The sequence below is a fragment of the Prosopis cineraria genome, unplaced genomic scaffold (genome assembly GCF_029017545.1).
Source record: "Prosopis cineraria cultivar Desert tree isolate PC_DT_omini unplaced genomic scaffold, ASM2901754v1 PC8, whole genome shotgun sequence".
Classification (NCBI taxonomy): Eukaryota; Viridiplantae; Streptophyta; class Magnoliopsida; order Fabales; family Fabaceae; genus Prosopis; species Prosopis cineraria.
Genome location: NW_026555339.1, coordinates 6,201,164 through 6,213,517, shown reverse-complemented (window position 1 = coordinate 6,213,517; position 12,354 = coordinate 6,201,164). Strand labels below are relative to the sequence as shown.

General features: G+C 31.6%; 2 protein-coding genes across 2 annotated transcripts; both read left to right on the top strand.

Moving 5' to 3' along the window:
• Window positions 1–4,798: 4,798 nt before the first annotated feature.
• Window positions 4,799–5,957, top strand: LOC129317047 (uncharacterized; the record flags this gene model as incomplete). Its single annotated transcript, XM_054961372.1, is given in 2 exon segments — window positions 4,799–4,919; window positions 5,028–5,957. A coding segment is annotated over 1 exon segment (648 nt), but the record flags the coding sequence as incomplete, so codon positions are not given.
• A 2,247-nt stretch (window positions 5,958–8,204) lies between these two features.
• On the top strand, window positions 8,205–12,151 carry LOC129317046 (fructose-bisphosphate aldolase, cytoplasmic isozyme 1). Its single transcript, XM_054961371.1, has 3 exons — window positions 8,205–8,275; window positions 9,451–10,133; window positions 11,638–12,151. The coding sequence occupies exons 1-3, from the start codon at window positions 8,248–8,250 to the stop codon at window positions 11,998–12,000; spliced, it is 1,074 nt and encodes a 357-aa protein (XP_054817346.1). The 5' UTR covers window positions 8,205–8,247; the 3' UTR covers window positions 12,001–12,151.
• The last annotated feature ends 203 nt before the right edge of the window (window positions 12,152–12,354 follow it).

Below are 12,354 nucleotides of genomic sequence, written 5' to 3'. Positions count from 1 at the left end.
CCAGTAAATTTAGTTAGCTTGTCAGCATGCTTAGTAATGCTCTGCAGAAAGAGCATGTGCTTTATTGTGCACTGCACTTTGCTCCATTTGGCACCAATTCTCTCAGCTCCTTAATATGATCACGGATCCATTGCCTGTCCCTTGGCCCAGGCCTAGCCCTCTTCTCGTTCTTACCAGGTTCAGAAGACCTTTCAAGCCGTTCACTAAATGGACTAGGACATGATGATGAAGTCAAAGAGTGGAATATGTCCTCCCTTACAAGAGAATACTCTATAGAATAGCCTTCTGAATTAATAGCAGGGGCAGTGTGCATCGAAGCTTCAGGACTTCTTTCGGATGTCATTGCAGACTCCACTGATGCAGAGTATGATAGTTCACTCTTGATGTCATTTTTACTATGACAAGCATTGGCTGCTACTATTGCTTCCAAAAGATGCTCTGGACAAGATTCACGAGTCAACTGGCTACAGCAATTCTCATCTGGCATCCTCATCATTGCAAGATCCTCATCAACCTGTCCCCCTGAATCAAAAATATCTACTTTTCACAAAAGCCGGTCCAACGGCTTCATGTAGCTCACAGCCAGCAGGGAATTTTAACAATGTATTTGAGGTACTCAGGTGCAGCCTGAAACTGTGAATTTTCTCTATCTTTTTGGGAGCTTGCATCTGAATATCTGGGAAAAGTCGACGCCTCTTTCTGGCTAATATTTAGATAACGCAACTTATTACCTTCACAAACAACATCATGAAAGTCTGAGGGCAAGCAGGCCAAATCAGCTCCAATTTTTTCAGATGGACTTACAGAATCACTGAAGTTATTGTCCATAACTGAATTGTGTAGCAATGATGTAACATTTTTTTTTTCCTGATTCCACCCTGATATCTTTGGACCCACTACTGCCCACTCCAAACTTCTCATTTAGAGGTCTCATATGTAAAAATTTATGATGCTCCCCATTCGTCATATTTGATACCAACTTGAGCAAAACTGAACTTTCACCCCTGCAAACCTCAGGCCCAACATGTTCGGTCACATTAACAGTTATTTTCTGATAAACAGCAGCCAGTGGAAAGTTATTCGCAGAACCTGGAACGGGCATTAAAATATCCAGTTTTTCAACCCTCGTTGTTTCCTCTGTATCAAGTAGTAAGCAAGCAGGTCCAATTTCTGAAGACAATTTCATTGTTGAAACAATAAATTTTAACAGTGTTGTGAGACTCACGATTACTTTTTTTTTTTAATTCGATTGTTTCTTTATCACCTTTTTACAATTTTTTTTGCTCTTTTCGATGGTTTTATTTTTTTATTCTATTAAAAAATAAGATATATTTAAAGTTCATTACTAATATTTTATAATTATTTTTATTATATATTTTTATTGTTTTTAAATTTTATTTTAATTTTTTTATAGGTGATAATTTAAAAATAAAATAAGTTGTTTATTTTTTTACAATGCAAAAGAAATAAAAATAATAATAAGTTGTATTTTTTGTTAAGGCATTTAAATTTAATGTTGGTCCTTCAACTTTTCACAAAGTCTTTTACATTTTTTAATATATTTTTATCATTTTTAAAATGTCTTTTAATTATTTTACAGGTAAAAAGTTTAGAAATAAAATAAGTTGTATTTTTTACTAAGGCATTTAAATTTATTGTTGGTTCTTTAGCTTTTCACAAAGTTTTATTTTAATTTCTTAATTTTATAAAATATCTTTTCAATCCTTCAAGTCTAATATCATTTAGTTTTATCACAAAAATTACAAAGATTTTTTTTTAACCAAGCAAATATAAAGATATACTCAATTGTTATTATTCAACTATTCATATTTTATGCAATTTAAGATTGGTGAATTTTGCTAGAGAAATAAAAAAATAAAATAATTATAATGTATTATGGCCTAGTGAAAATTGACTATGTACTGAATAGGATTCAAATCCTCTCAAAAGCAACCTCTCTGCAGTAAAAAATCCTGCCTCTTCAATCCATATCTAATATCTCATATCTTGTCATACCATTTCATGTTAACATAATTTAATTGTAAAAAATAATTATTTTATAATTTATTTCACCACTTTAGATATATTTCTTATACTAATGATTTAAAGTGATTTTTTTTATTTTCAAAGCTTGTTTTAAAAAATTACTATGCAAATTTTTTAAACAAATATTTGTTAAATAAATTATGTCAGAGTTTGAATAAGTTAAATAGTAGATCCCTACAAAAATCTAAATAATCCTAAAAACTTGTTAGGGCTTATTGTCTGGCTTATTCAAACCTTGACTTGATTTATTTAACAAATACCCGTTTGAAAAAAATCTGCAAAGCAATTTTTCAAAACAAGTTTTAAAAATAAAAAAATATTGTGACATAATTATTTTTTAAAACTAAATTAACATGAGATGATGTAACAAGATATAAGACATTATATATGAATTGAAGGGCCAGGATTTTCTGGCGTTGAGGAACGCTAAGAGGGTGGCTTCTGAGAGGATTCAAATTCATATTGAATACAATATAAAAGTCACATTCTATTAAGCCAACCTTTTTCATAAAGATGTACATACACCACATAATGTCCGGAGACAAAAAAGAAATAAGTGAACTTCTATTTAGTCTCAGTACGGGCCATTTTCTAGTCAATATATATATAGTAAAGCACATCAAAACACTGTAGATCTGCAATGTTATGAATAATGCTTTGCTATTTTTAATTTTTTCTTTAAGTGTGATTTGAAAAAATGGTTAATAGATATATCGTCAAAAAATTATAAATATAATATCTGTAATAAAAAAATATCTATAAATAACGCATACTCCCTCTTATATGTACAATATTTTGAAGATAACTTGAATGATTTTTAGATAACACTTACTCCCTTTGATCTTATTTATAGGGTGAAGAAAAACTTTTTTGTTTCTGCTTATGATTCACATTATTAAATGTTTATCTTATTGAATGTTAGAGAGAGAAAATATATTATTAAAATATGTATATTTAATAAGGGTAAAATTAAAAAATTAATTAAATTTTTAGACAAATTTAATGAATTTTAAAGTTTTACTTGATAGAAAGGGAATAAAATCAAAACTTGTGTTAAAGGACTAAAGAAATAATTTAGCTTATTTTTAAAATAAAATAGAAATATTTGAAAGTAAGATAAAATAGAGAAGAGGGCAAAATAAAAATTGTTCATTATTTTTTTTTTAAAAAAGTGAGCATAAGTGAAACCCATGATAAAAAAATGTGAGTGTGAGACATGAGAATTTTTAAATAGATTGGATGCATTACGTCATTTGTGATTTATCTATTAGAATACTTTAAGTTATCTAAGTAAAATCTTACGTGTCATTATTTTAATTAATTTTATTCTTATAATAGAGTGTATAATTAATTTATTGTGTTTTTTCTTTCTATTATCATTAATATCATAATTAATTTATATTTAATATCATCTAAATATTATGTTTTTACTGGACAAATAAAAAATGATGTAAAACACTTAGTCTACTTAAAAAATTTTCATGGGACACACCATTAGAAAAAAATGGGATGAATGTAAAACTCGTAATTTAGTTAATAAAATTTATTTTTATATGTAGAATTTTTTTGCTATATATATTTTCATTTGTAAATTTTAAACATTTAGATAAGGTATAAAAATATGATTTTTATATTTTAAAAAATCACGTAAGAATCATAATAAAAATTGGTGGAGACGTTAGATTCTTAATAAAAATAATATATAGGTGTTAAATATACAATAGAATTTAGAGATTACCTAGATAAAGTATAAAAAGTACATTGATAACTTGGTGATTTTTGTTTTGAAATTTAATTTACTCAAAATAAAAAATTATAAATAATATATTTCATCACTTTTAAATTTTATTTGTATAAGATAATAAACTGAAGAATAAAATAAAAATTTAATTGTTTTACAAATAATTTAAAATTATTTTACTAAAATTATAAATTTTAAATGAAAATAAGTATAAATTATGTTGAGTAATCTATCTCTTATTATATTAAATTCTTATTCCGTTAATTAACCAAAAAAATTCATATTCTATTTATTTTTTTTTACATACATATTTAAAATATTATTTAGAAAATTTATATATTTAAATTTATTAAAATAATAAATACATATTTTTATAATTATTAAATTTAAAAAATAAATAAAAATTTAAAAGCATATATCCTTGAAATGTTTTGGGGTAACATAAATAATTTTTAGATAATATTTCTATTTAAAAATTTATTTTAATTTAATATATATGACTTAAATGTTAATTGGGTGGATGAAAATAAAAAATTAAAAATATAAGAAATGATTGTATTTGTATTTATTAATTTTAAGGGATGCTTGTTTAAATTTTAAAAGTAGAAAAGAAGTATCTACAATTAAGATAAAGTAAAGGGAGGACAACACATTTTACTTTAAATTATAAATACTTTAAAATTATTTTTAAAACTTTTAAATTTTGTATTTTTATCTTTTATATACTAAAAGATAAATCTAGTTTTATGTATAATATAATGTTATAAATGAACACACACCCCGCTCGTAAAGAAGAAGTATTGACCAGAAAAAAAAACAAAAAGAAAAGCTATATTAGTAAAAAATGATTTAAAAGCATCACAACCAGCCTCAACTATTTTTTAGTCTTTACTAAACTTATTTTATCCAAATCGTGACCCTTACTATAAATGGTAGCCAAAAAATGCAGGACCTTGCTCTGGCATTGCTATACTTAACCACAAAACCAGCTATTTTCTTTCTCAAATTGTAATCTATCGATTAATAGGTCACAACAGAATGAATTTCAACTTTTGTGAGTCGCTTTAATATATGACTTCAGTTTCTATTCAAAAACTTGTGTTCCCAACGCCTCATTGACAAGCATTTCCAGGTAAATCTTTCATTGCCAGGTCAAATCTCAGGGATTTGATCCCTTTATGATCATTTTCCTTACCTTGTTGCTCATTCAACTTCTAATTAAGAACCGGTTTGGGGGCAGAATCTTCTAGAACAACAAAATTCGGAAGCTTGTTGTCCTGATCTTGAAAGCATATATGCAAACACCTTGCCTGCATGATGATTGAAATCTTGAAGCTTCTCTGGTTTAACAAACCAAAGATGGTCAATCATCGTTTTGTTCAAGGCAGCATAATGGGGTTTGCCTATTTTGTCTCTTCTTGATCAAAAGAAACAAGTTCAGATTCAAATGTAAATATTATAGTCAGTCTATCTGCAGGAAGGCTCAGTTCAACTGTTCAAGGTTACCCAAATTGTGTAGTCAATGGCTAGGAATTTTGCAGAAGCTGCGCCTTTACCTGCTAAAGAACAGCATTCTATTACGTTTGTGTATCAGATCAAACAACCTCAGATATGTCGAAGTGTGATGGCGACATGGAGCAAGGACCTCACTGACCATTCTCTCTGCATCAGCATTGAAAACCCAGCACAGCAAAACCCGTACAATTGCAAGATCGACTCAATATTCAAACAAAACTGGGGGAAAAAGGGCCTAAAAACCTTGGAAATTCAGGGGAATCGAGTGGACATATTCTGGGATTTCCGGCACGCGAAATTCTCCATAGACCCACAACTTCGTTCAGATTACTACGTTGCCTTGGTGCACAGAAAGGAGACGCTTTTGTTCCTAGGAGATTTAGAGAAAGAAGCTCATGAAAGAACCAGGTCAAGACCATGCCCAGAAGAAGCTGTATTGCTGTACAAGAAAGAGATCGTGTACGGGAAGAAGATGTTCTGCACGAAAGCGATGCTTCAGGAAGGCAAGAAGGAGCATGAAATTGTGATAGAGACGTCACTTTCAGGGCCTGAAGATCCAGAGATGTGGGTGAGCATAGATGGGGTCGTGGCCATGAGGATCATGAACCTGAATTGGAGGTTCAGAGGGAACGAGACGGTGATCGTGAACAACTTGTGTGTGTTACATCATTTGAAGCCTGAAAACTAGGTTGGCTCTAAAAAACAGGGACTTGATGTTAGGTTGTTCAAGTATTAGTGGATATAAAACAATGTGGGAAGTCCCATATCGAATAAAGTTGAGTTTAATAAGTCTTATATACTCTTTATTTGATAAAACTTGTTAGGATTGGGCTTAATAGCTAGTCTTATGTCGTATCACTTGTTAGGAATGGGGAGTGACCACCTAAGAATGGGGGGAGAGGAGAGATGGGAAAGAGCAACGGAAGAACGTCACATTTTAACTCAAAACCTCAAGGCTTAAGTGTATGGGTCATTTCTCTTTATTTATATTAGTTATTAAACTCAACTTTATTTGATGTGGGACTTCCTATGTCATCTTATGTCCACTTGTACTTGAACAATCTAATAAGAAGTAATTTCAGGTATAGACAGCCATGGAAGCTCAGAACAAAACGCTTGCAATGCATATAGATTGGGTTGGCCTTGGTGTCATTAGGTGTTTCCCATGCCTTATTTGAGGCTGCTGAATTGTTGGTTGAATAAATGTGTTGAATACTGTTACATGTTTTCTCTGTGGCTCAGCGGATGCATCAATCTCCTCTTTTTCACTAAAAGTTTTGTTGGATGTGTTTGATGGTTTACTGGTCATCAACTGCTCCCATATTGTCATCAAGTCGGGGAACTGCACCAACTATATGTTCTTTGACATTTTAAAGTGTATGAGGTTATCATTTATTGGTAAAAAAAAGTTAAATTCACTGTTAACAACTGCTCTATTTGTAGTCATTAGAATCTTTTATTACTGAAGTATAAGTGACTTTTGCAAGAGGTGATGTGGTGTCCCTGTTATCCGGAGGTACAAGTTTCTAGTGCATTGTTGACATCAATACAGGGGCATTTGATTCTCAGATGTTGTCTTCCTTGCTTCCAATTCTGAATAATAAATTTGAAGATATCCTCTTAGAGTCTTAGTTGTTCCAATATCCCAGATAGAATACATGTGTAGCTATTGGATCCTATCCTAGGAACAGGTTTGTCGTTCTCATATTGCATGATTTTCGTTTCAGTTTTTAGGTCGTCATCCATCAGTTCAAATTTTCCTTGCTACATCAGATAGAGTATAGAAAAAACTGTTTGTAGTCCCCTGCAACTTAGTTCTAGAACTTTTGATATTTGGTCTGTTCTTTTCCATTTGCATGAACTTTCAAATATTTTCTTCCTTAGGTAATCTTCTGTTCAAGCAATTGCTTTGCTTATCAGAAAGGGTGTACCAGAGTCCAACATGACATTTCTGAATCTCATATCAGTAAGCAACTGGCTCATGATTCATCTGCCTATTTCTCTCACTATATTTTGTTGTTTTAAAAATATCTCGAGCCTCTCCAGCAAAAAGAAAATACCTCAGACCTCGGGTGGCCCTAATTGCAGTTTGCTTATTATCTTTCCAGGCACCTCAAAGTGTGCATGTGGTGTGCAAAAAAAAAACCAAAAAAGTCCAAGAATAAAAATTTATTGCAGTGACCAACAAGTGGTGGCAAAATCCACATTAATTTTGGATGATTTGATGCTCTAAATGTCTGTTTTAAATCAATTTTGACAATAATATTATTGAGATTTCTTTTACAGTTACTTCCCCCACCAAGATTTGTATATACAATAATGAATATATATATTTATATAAGTTTAATTTTGTTTTGGTTAGATATAAGATTGCTTCTTGAATAGCCAAGGAGCTTGACATTAAATCTTAAATGCTATTTGCATGCACATTTGTTGTGAGGTAGCTAACTGATTCCAAAACAAGACAAAAAATAATTAAAGAAAAAAGAAAACAGATGAATACTGTGGCTGAGACAGAGTTATGAGAATTGAGAACAATCCACAGAAGTGTGTTCTGGGCAATGTCTCCGTATCTCGAGTTTAATATCTTGAGGAAAACAAACAGGGTGAGGATGATAGGATAAAATAGAGCATTCAAAAAAAAAAAAAAAACAAAACAAAAAGGAATTGAGCTCTGAGCCTGAGGTGAGTATAATATTAAGAAGGATGAGTGGCCACGTGGCGGGGAGAGAGATCAGTGGTTTGTTTATCCAAAGGAGATAACCATCGGGAGGTAAATACCAGGACACGTGTTGGTTTTGTATAGGGTGTATATATTCTTTGGAATATTCCTTCCAATTTTGCTCTATAAAGATTGGGCTGGTTGCGCTCAGTTATTTGTACTGTCAACTTCAATATCTGTTTTTTTCCGCTCTCCCATACACTTGAAGCTTGAAGTTTCAACCATGTCTGCCTTTGTTGGGAAACATGCAGGTAAGCCTTCTCTTCTTGTTCTTCACCCACAAAATGGTACCAAGTCTTATAACGCATTGCCTTTTCTTTTTTCGTTTTCTTTTCTGGTTGGTTTGTGTTGTATTGTATCTTATTGCTGCTGCATTTTCCTTTGAAGAATAATTTTTCTCACTCTTTTCACCTCTCTCTCTCTCTCTCTCTCTCTCTTCAAGGAATCTATCCGCTCTCCCTTTATCTCTTTCTCGTGGATACTTAATTACTGTGTAATCAAATAAAAAAATAAATTCAGAAACTTTTTTTTTTTTTACAGAATTTTGGAGAATTCTCCGTTAATTTTGAGTTCGCAAAAGTTTAAATAGGTCAATTAGTTTCTAAACTAAACATTATATTGTATTTATTATAATTATATGGCCAGTTCTTATTTATTTCCGATCCCGGCATGTTATACGGTGTTGGAAAGAAGTTGAAGTGCTTGATGTGACGATAATGCCGAAGATGAAACTGAATAAAAAAAAAGATAAAATATAGATAGATTTAGAGTTTTTTTTTTTAATTTATCAGTTCAAAGAAATGTTTGTAGTTGTCAAAAAGGAAAAGAATTGTTTGTAGGAGATTAAAAGTTCAAAGGAACTTTTTGATGCAGGCTACCCCATTTGAAGCTTTTAATGTTTATCGTTCATGAATTTTATTTGTAGGTTTAAATCTATTTAGTTACCTTAAAATTTCGCTAAAAAAGGAGTGCAACCAACAAATAGAAAAAAAAAAGATACACATTTTATATGATATTCATTCATTGTAATTATAAAATATACGCACACAATAAAGACAAAAAAGAATAAAAATGATACCAATGGCAACGTAAAAATTGGGTAAACAGAAAACAAGATAAGAAATTACAAAAATAAATACTCTCTTCATTTAAAAATGTAAAATATTTTTTAAAGAGTTGGATGTTTAAAAATATAAAGTATTTTTAATTTTTAATGTGTAATATTTTTTTTTTAAAATATCTTTATTAATAATAATTTTATATTTATTTTAAAGTGTTTAATAAGAGTGAATATAAAAAAATAAATTAATTAAAAATAAATAATTATTTTATTAAAAATAAAATTTAATATAAAATATTTTATATTTTTAAACTGACAAGTATTATTTAATATTCTTTTCTATAAATGGTTTGGATTTTCATTTAGATGCACTCATCAAGACCGCCAAGTACATCGCGACTCCCGGCAAGGGCATTCTCGCCGCCGACGAGAGCACCGGCACGATCGGCAAGCGTCTGGCCAGCATTAACGTGGAGAACATCGAGTCCAATCGCCAAGCCCTGCGCGAGCTCCTCTTCACTGCTCCCAACGCTCTCCAATTCCTCTCCGGCGTTATCCTCTTCGAAGAAACCCTCTATCAGAAAACTGCATCTGGCAAGCCCTTTATCGAAGTCCTCCAAGAAAACGGCGTCGTTCCAGGCATCAAGGTCGACAAAGGCATTGTCGAACTAGCCGGAACCAATGGCGAAACCACCACTCAGGGCTTCGATTCGCTCGGATCTCGGTGCGAGCAATACTACAAGGCCGGTGCGCGATTCGCGAAGTGGCGCGCGGTGTTGAAAATTGGACCGACCGAGCCGTCGGAGTTATCGATCCAGCAGAATGCTCAGGGATTGGCTCGTTACGCGATTATTTGCCAGGAGAATGGGCTGGTGCCGATTGTGGAGCCTGAGATTCTGACTGACGGGTCTCATGACATTGCCAAGTGTGCTGCTGTTACTGAAACTGTGCTTGCCGCTGTTTACAAGGCGCTCAATGATCACCATGTTCTTCTTGAAGGAACTCTTCTCAAGCCTAACATGGTCACCCCTGGCTCTGACAGCCCGAAGGTAACGCCCCAAATTTTTGCCCTTTTGTCGCGGGCATGGGTTTCTAATTAGGTTCAGTGTCATTCATGTTTATCTTTTCTTGGTTCTTACTTCTTGCAAAAAGAATATCTTCATGCCTCTGGTTTTATTGAATATATATATATATATATATATATATTTGCTTCTGCCTAGCAGATATCAAGTTTTTATCCACTTTTTAAATTATGAAAAGTAATTATTGACATTCTTTAAGGAGATTGTTGCCTTTGAAGCATCAAGTCATGGAAAACTCTCTTGCTTTGTGTTTAATAACCATCAGGGCATGACAATTAAGGGCCCATTTGATTTTTTCCCATTTTATATTTTAAAAGTAAAATTTTACTTTTAAAAAGTTAAAAATTATTTGGTTAAAATATTTTGTAAGAAAGCACATTCAAACAGTAGCTAAAAATAAATTTTTGAAACATAACTATTTAAAATTTTAAAAAGTAAGATGTTATTTGACCATACTACCTCAAGTTTAATTTCTTATTCTTTTATTAAAAAAAGTTAATTCATTAAAAATATAATTATTATTTCAATAATAATAATTAGTATCAATTTTTCAACATTATAAATTAAATAATTAATAATATTAATTTTTAGCATTAATGTATAATAAAAATTACAAATTTTATGACATTTTTTAAGATTACAAATTTAAAAAATACAAATAACTATAGATTAAATTTGTAGCATTATAGATCAAAATTTATATTATTTAAAATCTTTATCACATTTTTTAAATATTTTAAATATATTATATTTGTATAATAAAAAATTATAATTATCATAAATTAATATCCTTTTTGGTAATTGTACATTCAAAAGCATATTTTACTATCGCAAATCAAATAACTTTCAGTATATCAAATTAATTTAAAAAAAAAAATTTAAACACAATTTTTGTTACAACAACTGACTTTTATCAAATCAACTTTCACCAGATGAATTTTTGATAACTGAAAATCAAACGCACATTAAGTTGTAGTTGGACACCATTATGCTGTGGTTGCCTAGGTGTTTCGTAGATCGCAGCATAAGAATGGTCCTTGGTCAAAGTTGACTGAAAAATTATTAGAAAAGCATATATTGCATGTATCATAATCATAAATAACATGATAATGGTGCTATTTTTGCGTAGATAAGGGACAATTTTGGGGTATCATATTGGATGCTTTGATTTAGAACTAGGTATTTCAAATCTTGTTGATACAAAAAAGAAATATATATCACTTGGTTATGAAACTAACCAACCTTTACAAGGGGACATCACGTCAATGTTTGAACATCAACTACTTGATCGTGGATCTGTGTAATAACTTACCTCGAGTAGAAAATTCAGTATTTTCATGTTTGATGATACTGATTTAGAAGTGGATGATTCAATTCTAACACCATTGATACCAAAGAAATGAAGAGTCTTGCATATGAAAATGAGCTTCACAATGGAAAATGAACCCTCAAAATTTGCCTTGTCCCACAGGTACCGCCTGAGGTGGTTGCTGAGTACACAGTCACCGCACTGCGCAGAACCGTGCCGGCTGCAGTACCGGGGATCGTATTCTTGTCTGGTGGGCAAAGTGAAGAAGAGGCTACACTGAACTTGAATGCAATGAACAAGCTGGAAGTGCTGAAGCCATGGACTTTGTCTTTCTCCTTCGGGCGAGCGTTGCAGCAGAGCACCCTCAAGACGTGGGGTGGGAAGAAGGAGCATATTGGCAAAGCTCAGGTGGCTTTTCTGGCAAGGTGCAAGGCCAACTCTGATGCGACTCTCGGCAAGTATTCCGGCGCCAGCGATGGTGGTTTGGCCTCTGAGAGTTTGTTTGTCAAGGATTACAAGTATTAGCCTCTAAGAAGGAGTTGAAAGATTGATTTAAGAAGGGGACGTTTTACGTTTAAATTAATTGTATGATGAAACTAAAGTCTTCTGATTTCTAATTAACATGCTCACTTTTGGGTACATATGATAATTATAAAAATTTCAGTTTGTATTGTTACATGTTATGATCCTTACTGTGATTAATGAGTTGGACAAATATTAGTTTGCAATGCAAGGTTGAAAAAAATATCTGGCGCATCTTTGATTAACACCATTAAAGTCGTTTATTCTTATCTTTCTAATTTCAAAACAAGAATATAATAAAATAAAAAAGAAAGAAAAGAAAGCTATTCCTGTATCATTAGATGGAGATGGAGCCAC

What these genes read in the sequence shown, in the direction of transcription:
- LOC129317046 (XM_054961371.1), top strand. Translation starts at nt 8,248, where the DNA reads ATGTCTGCCTTTGTTGGGAAACATGCAG. An exon ending in CTTTGTTGGGAAACATGCAG is followed by an intron (nt 8,276 to 9,450) that starts GTAAGCCTTCTC and finishes ATTTTCATTTAG; the next exon opens with ATGCACTCATCAAGACCGCC. An exon ending in CTGGCTCTGACAGCCCGAAG is followed by an intron (nt 10,134 to 11,637) that starts GTAACGCCCCAA and finishes CTTGTCCCACAG; the next exon opens with GTACCGCCTGAGGTGGTTGC.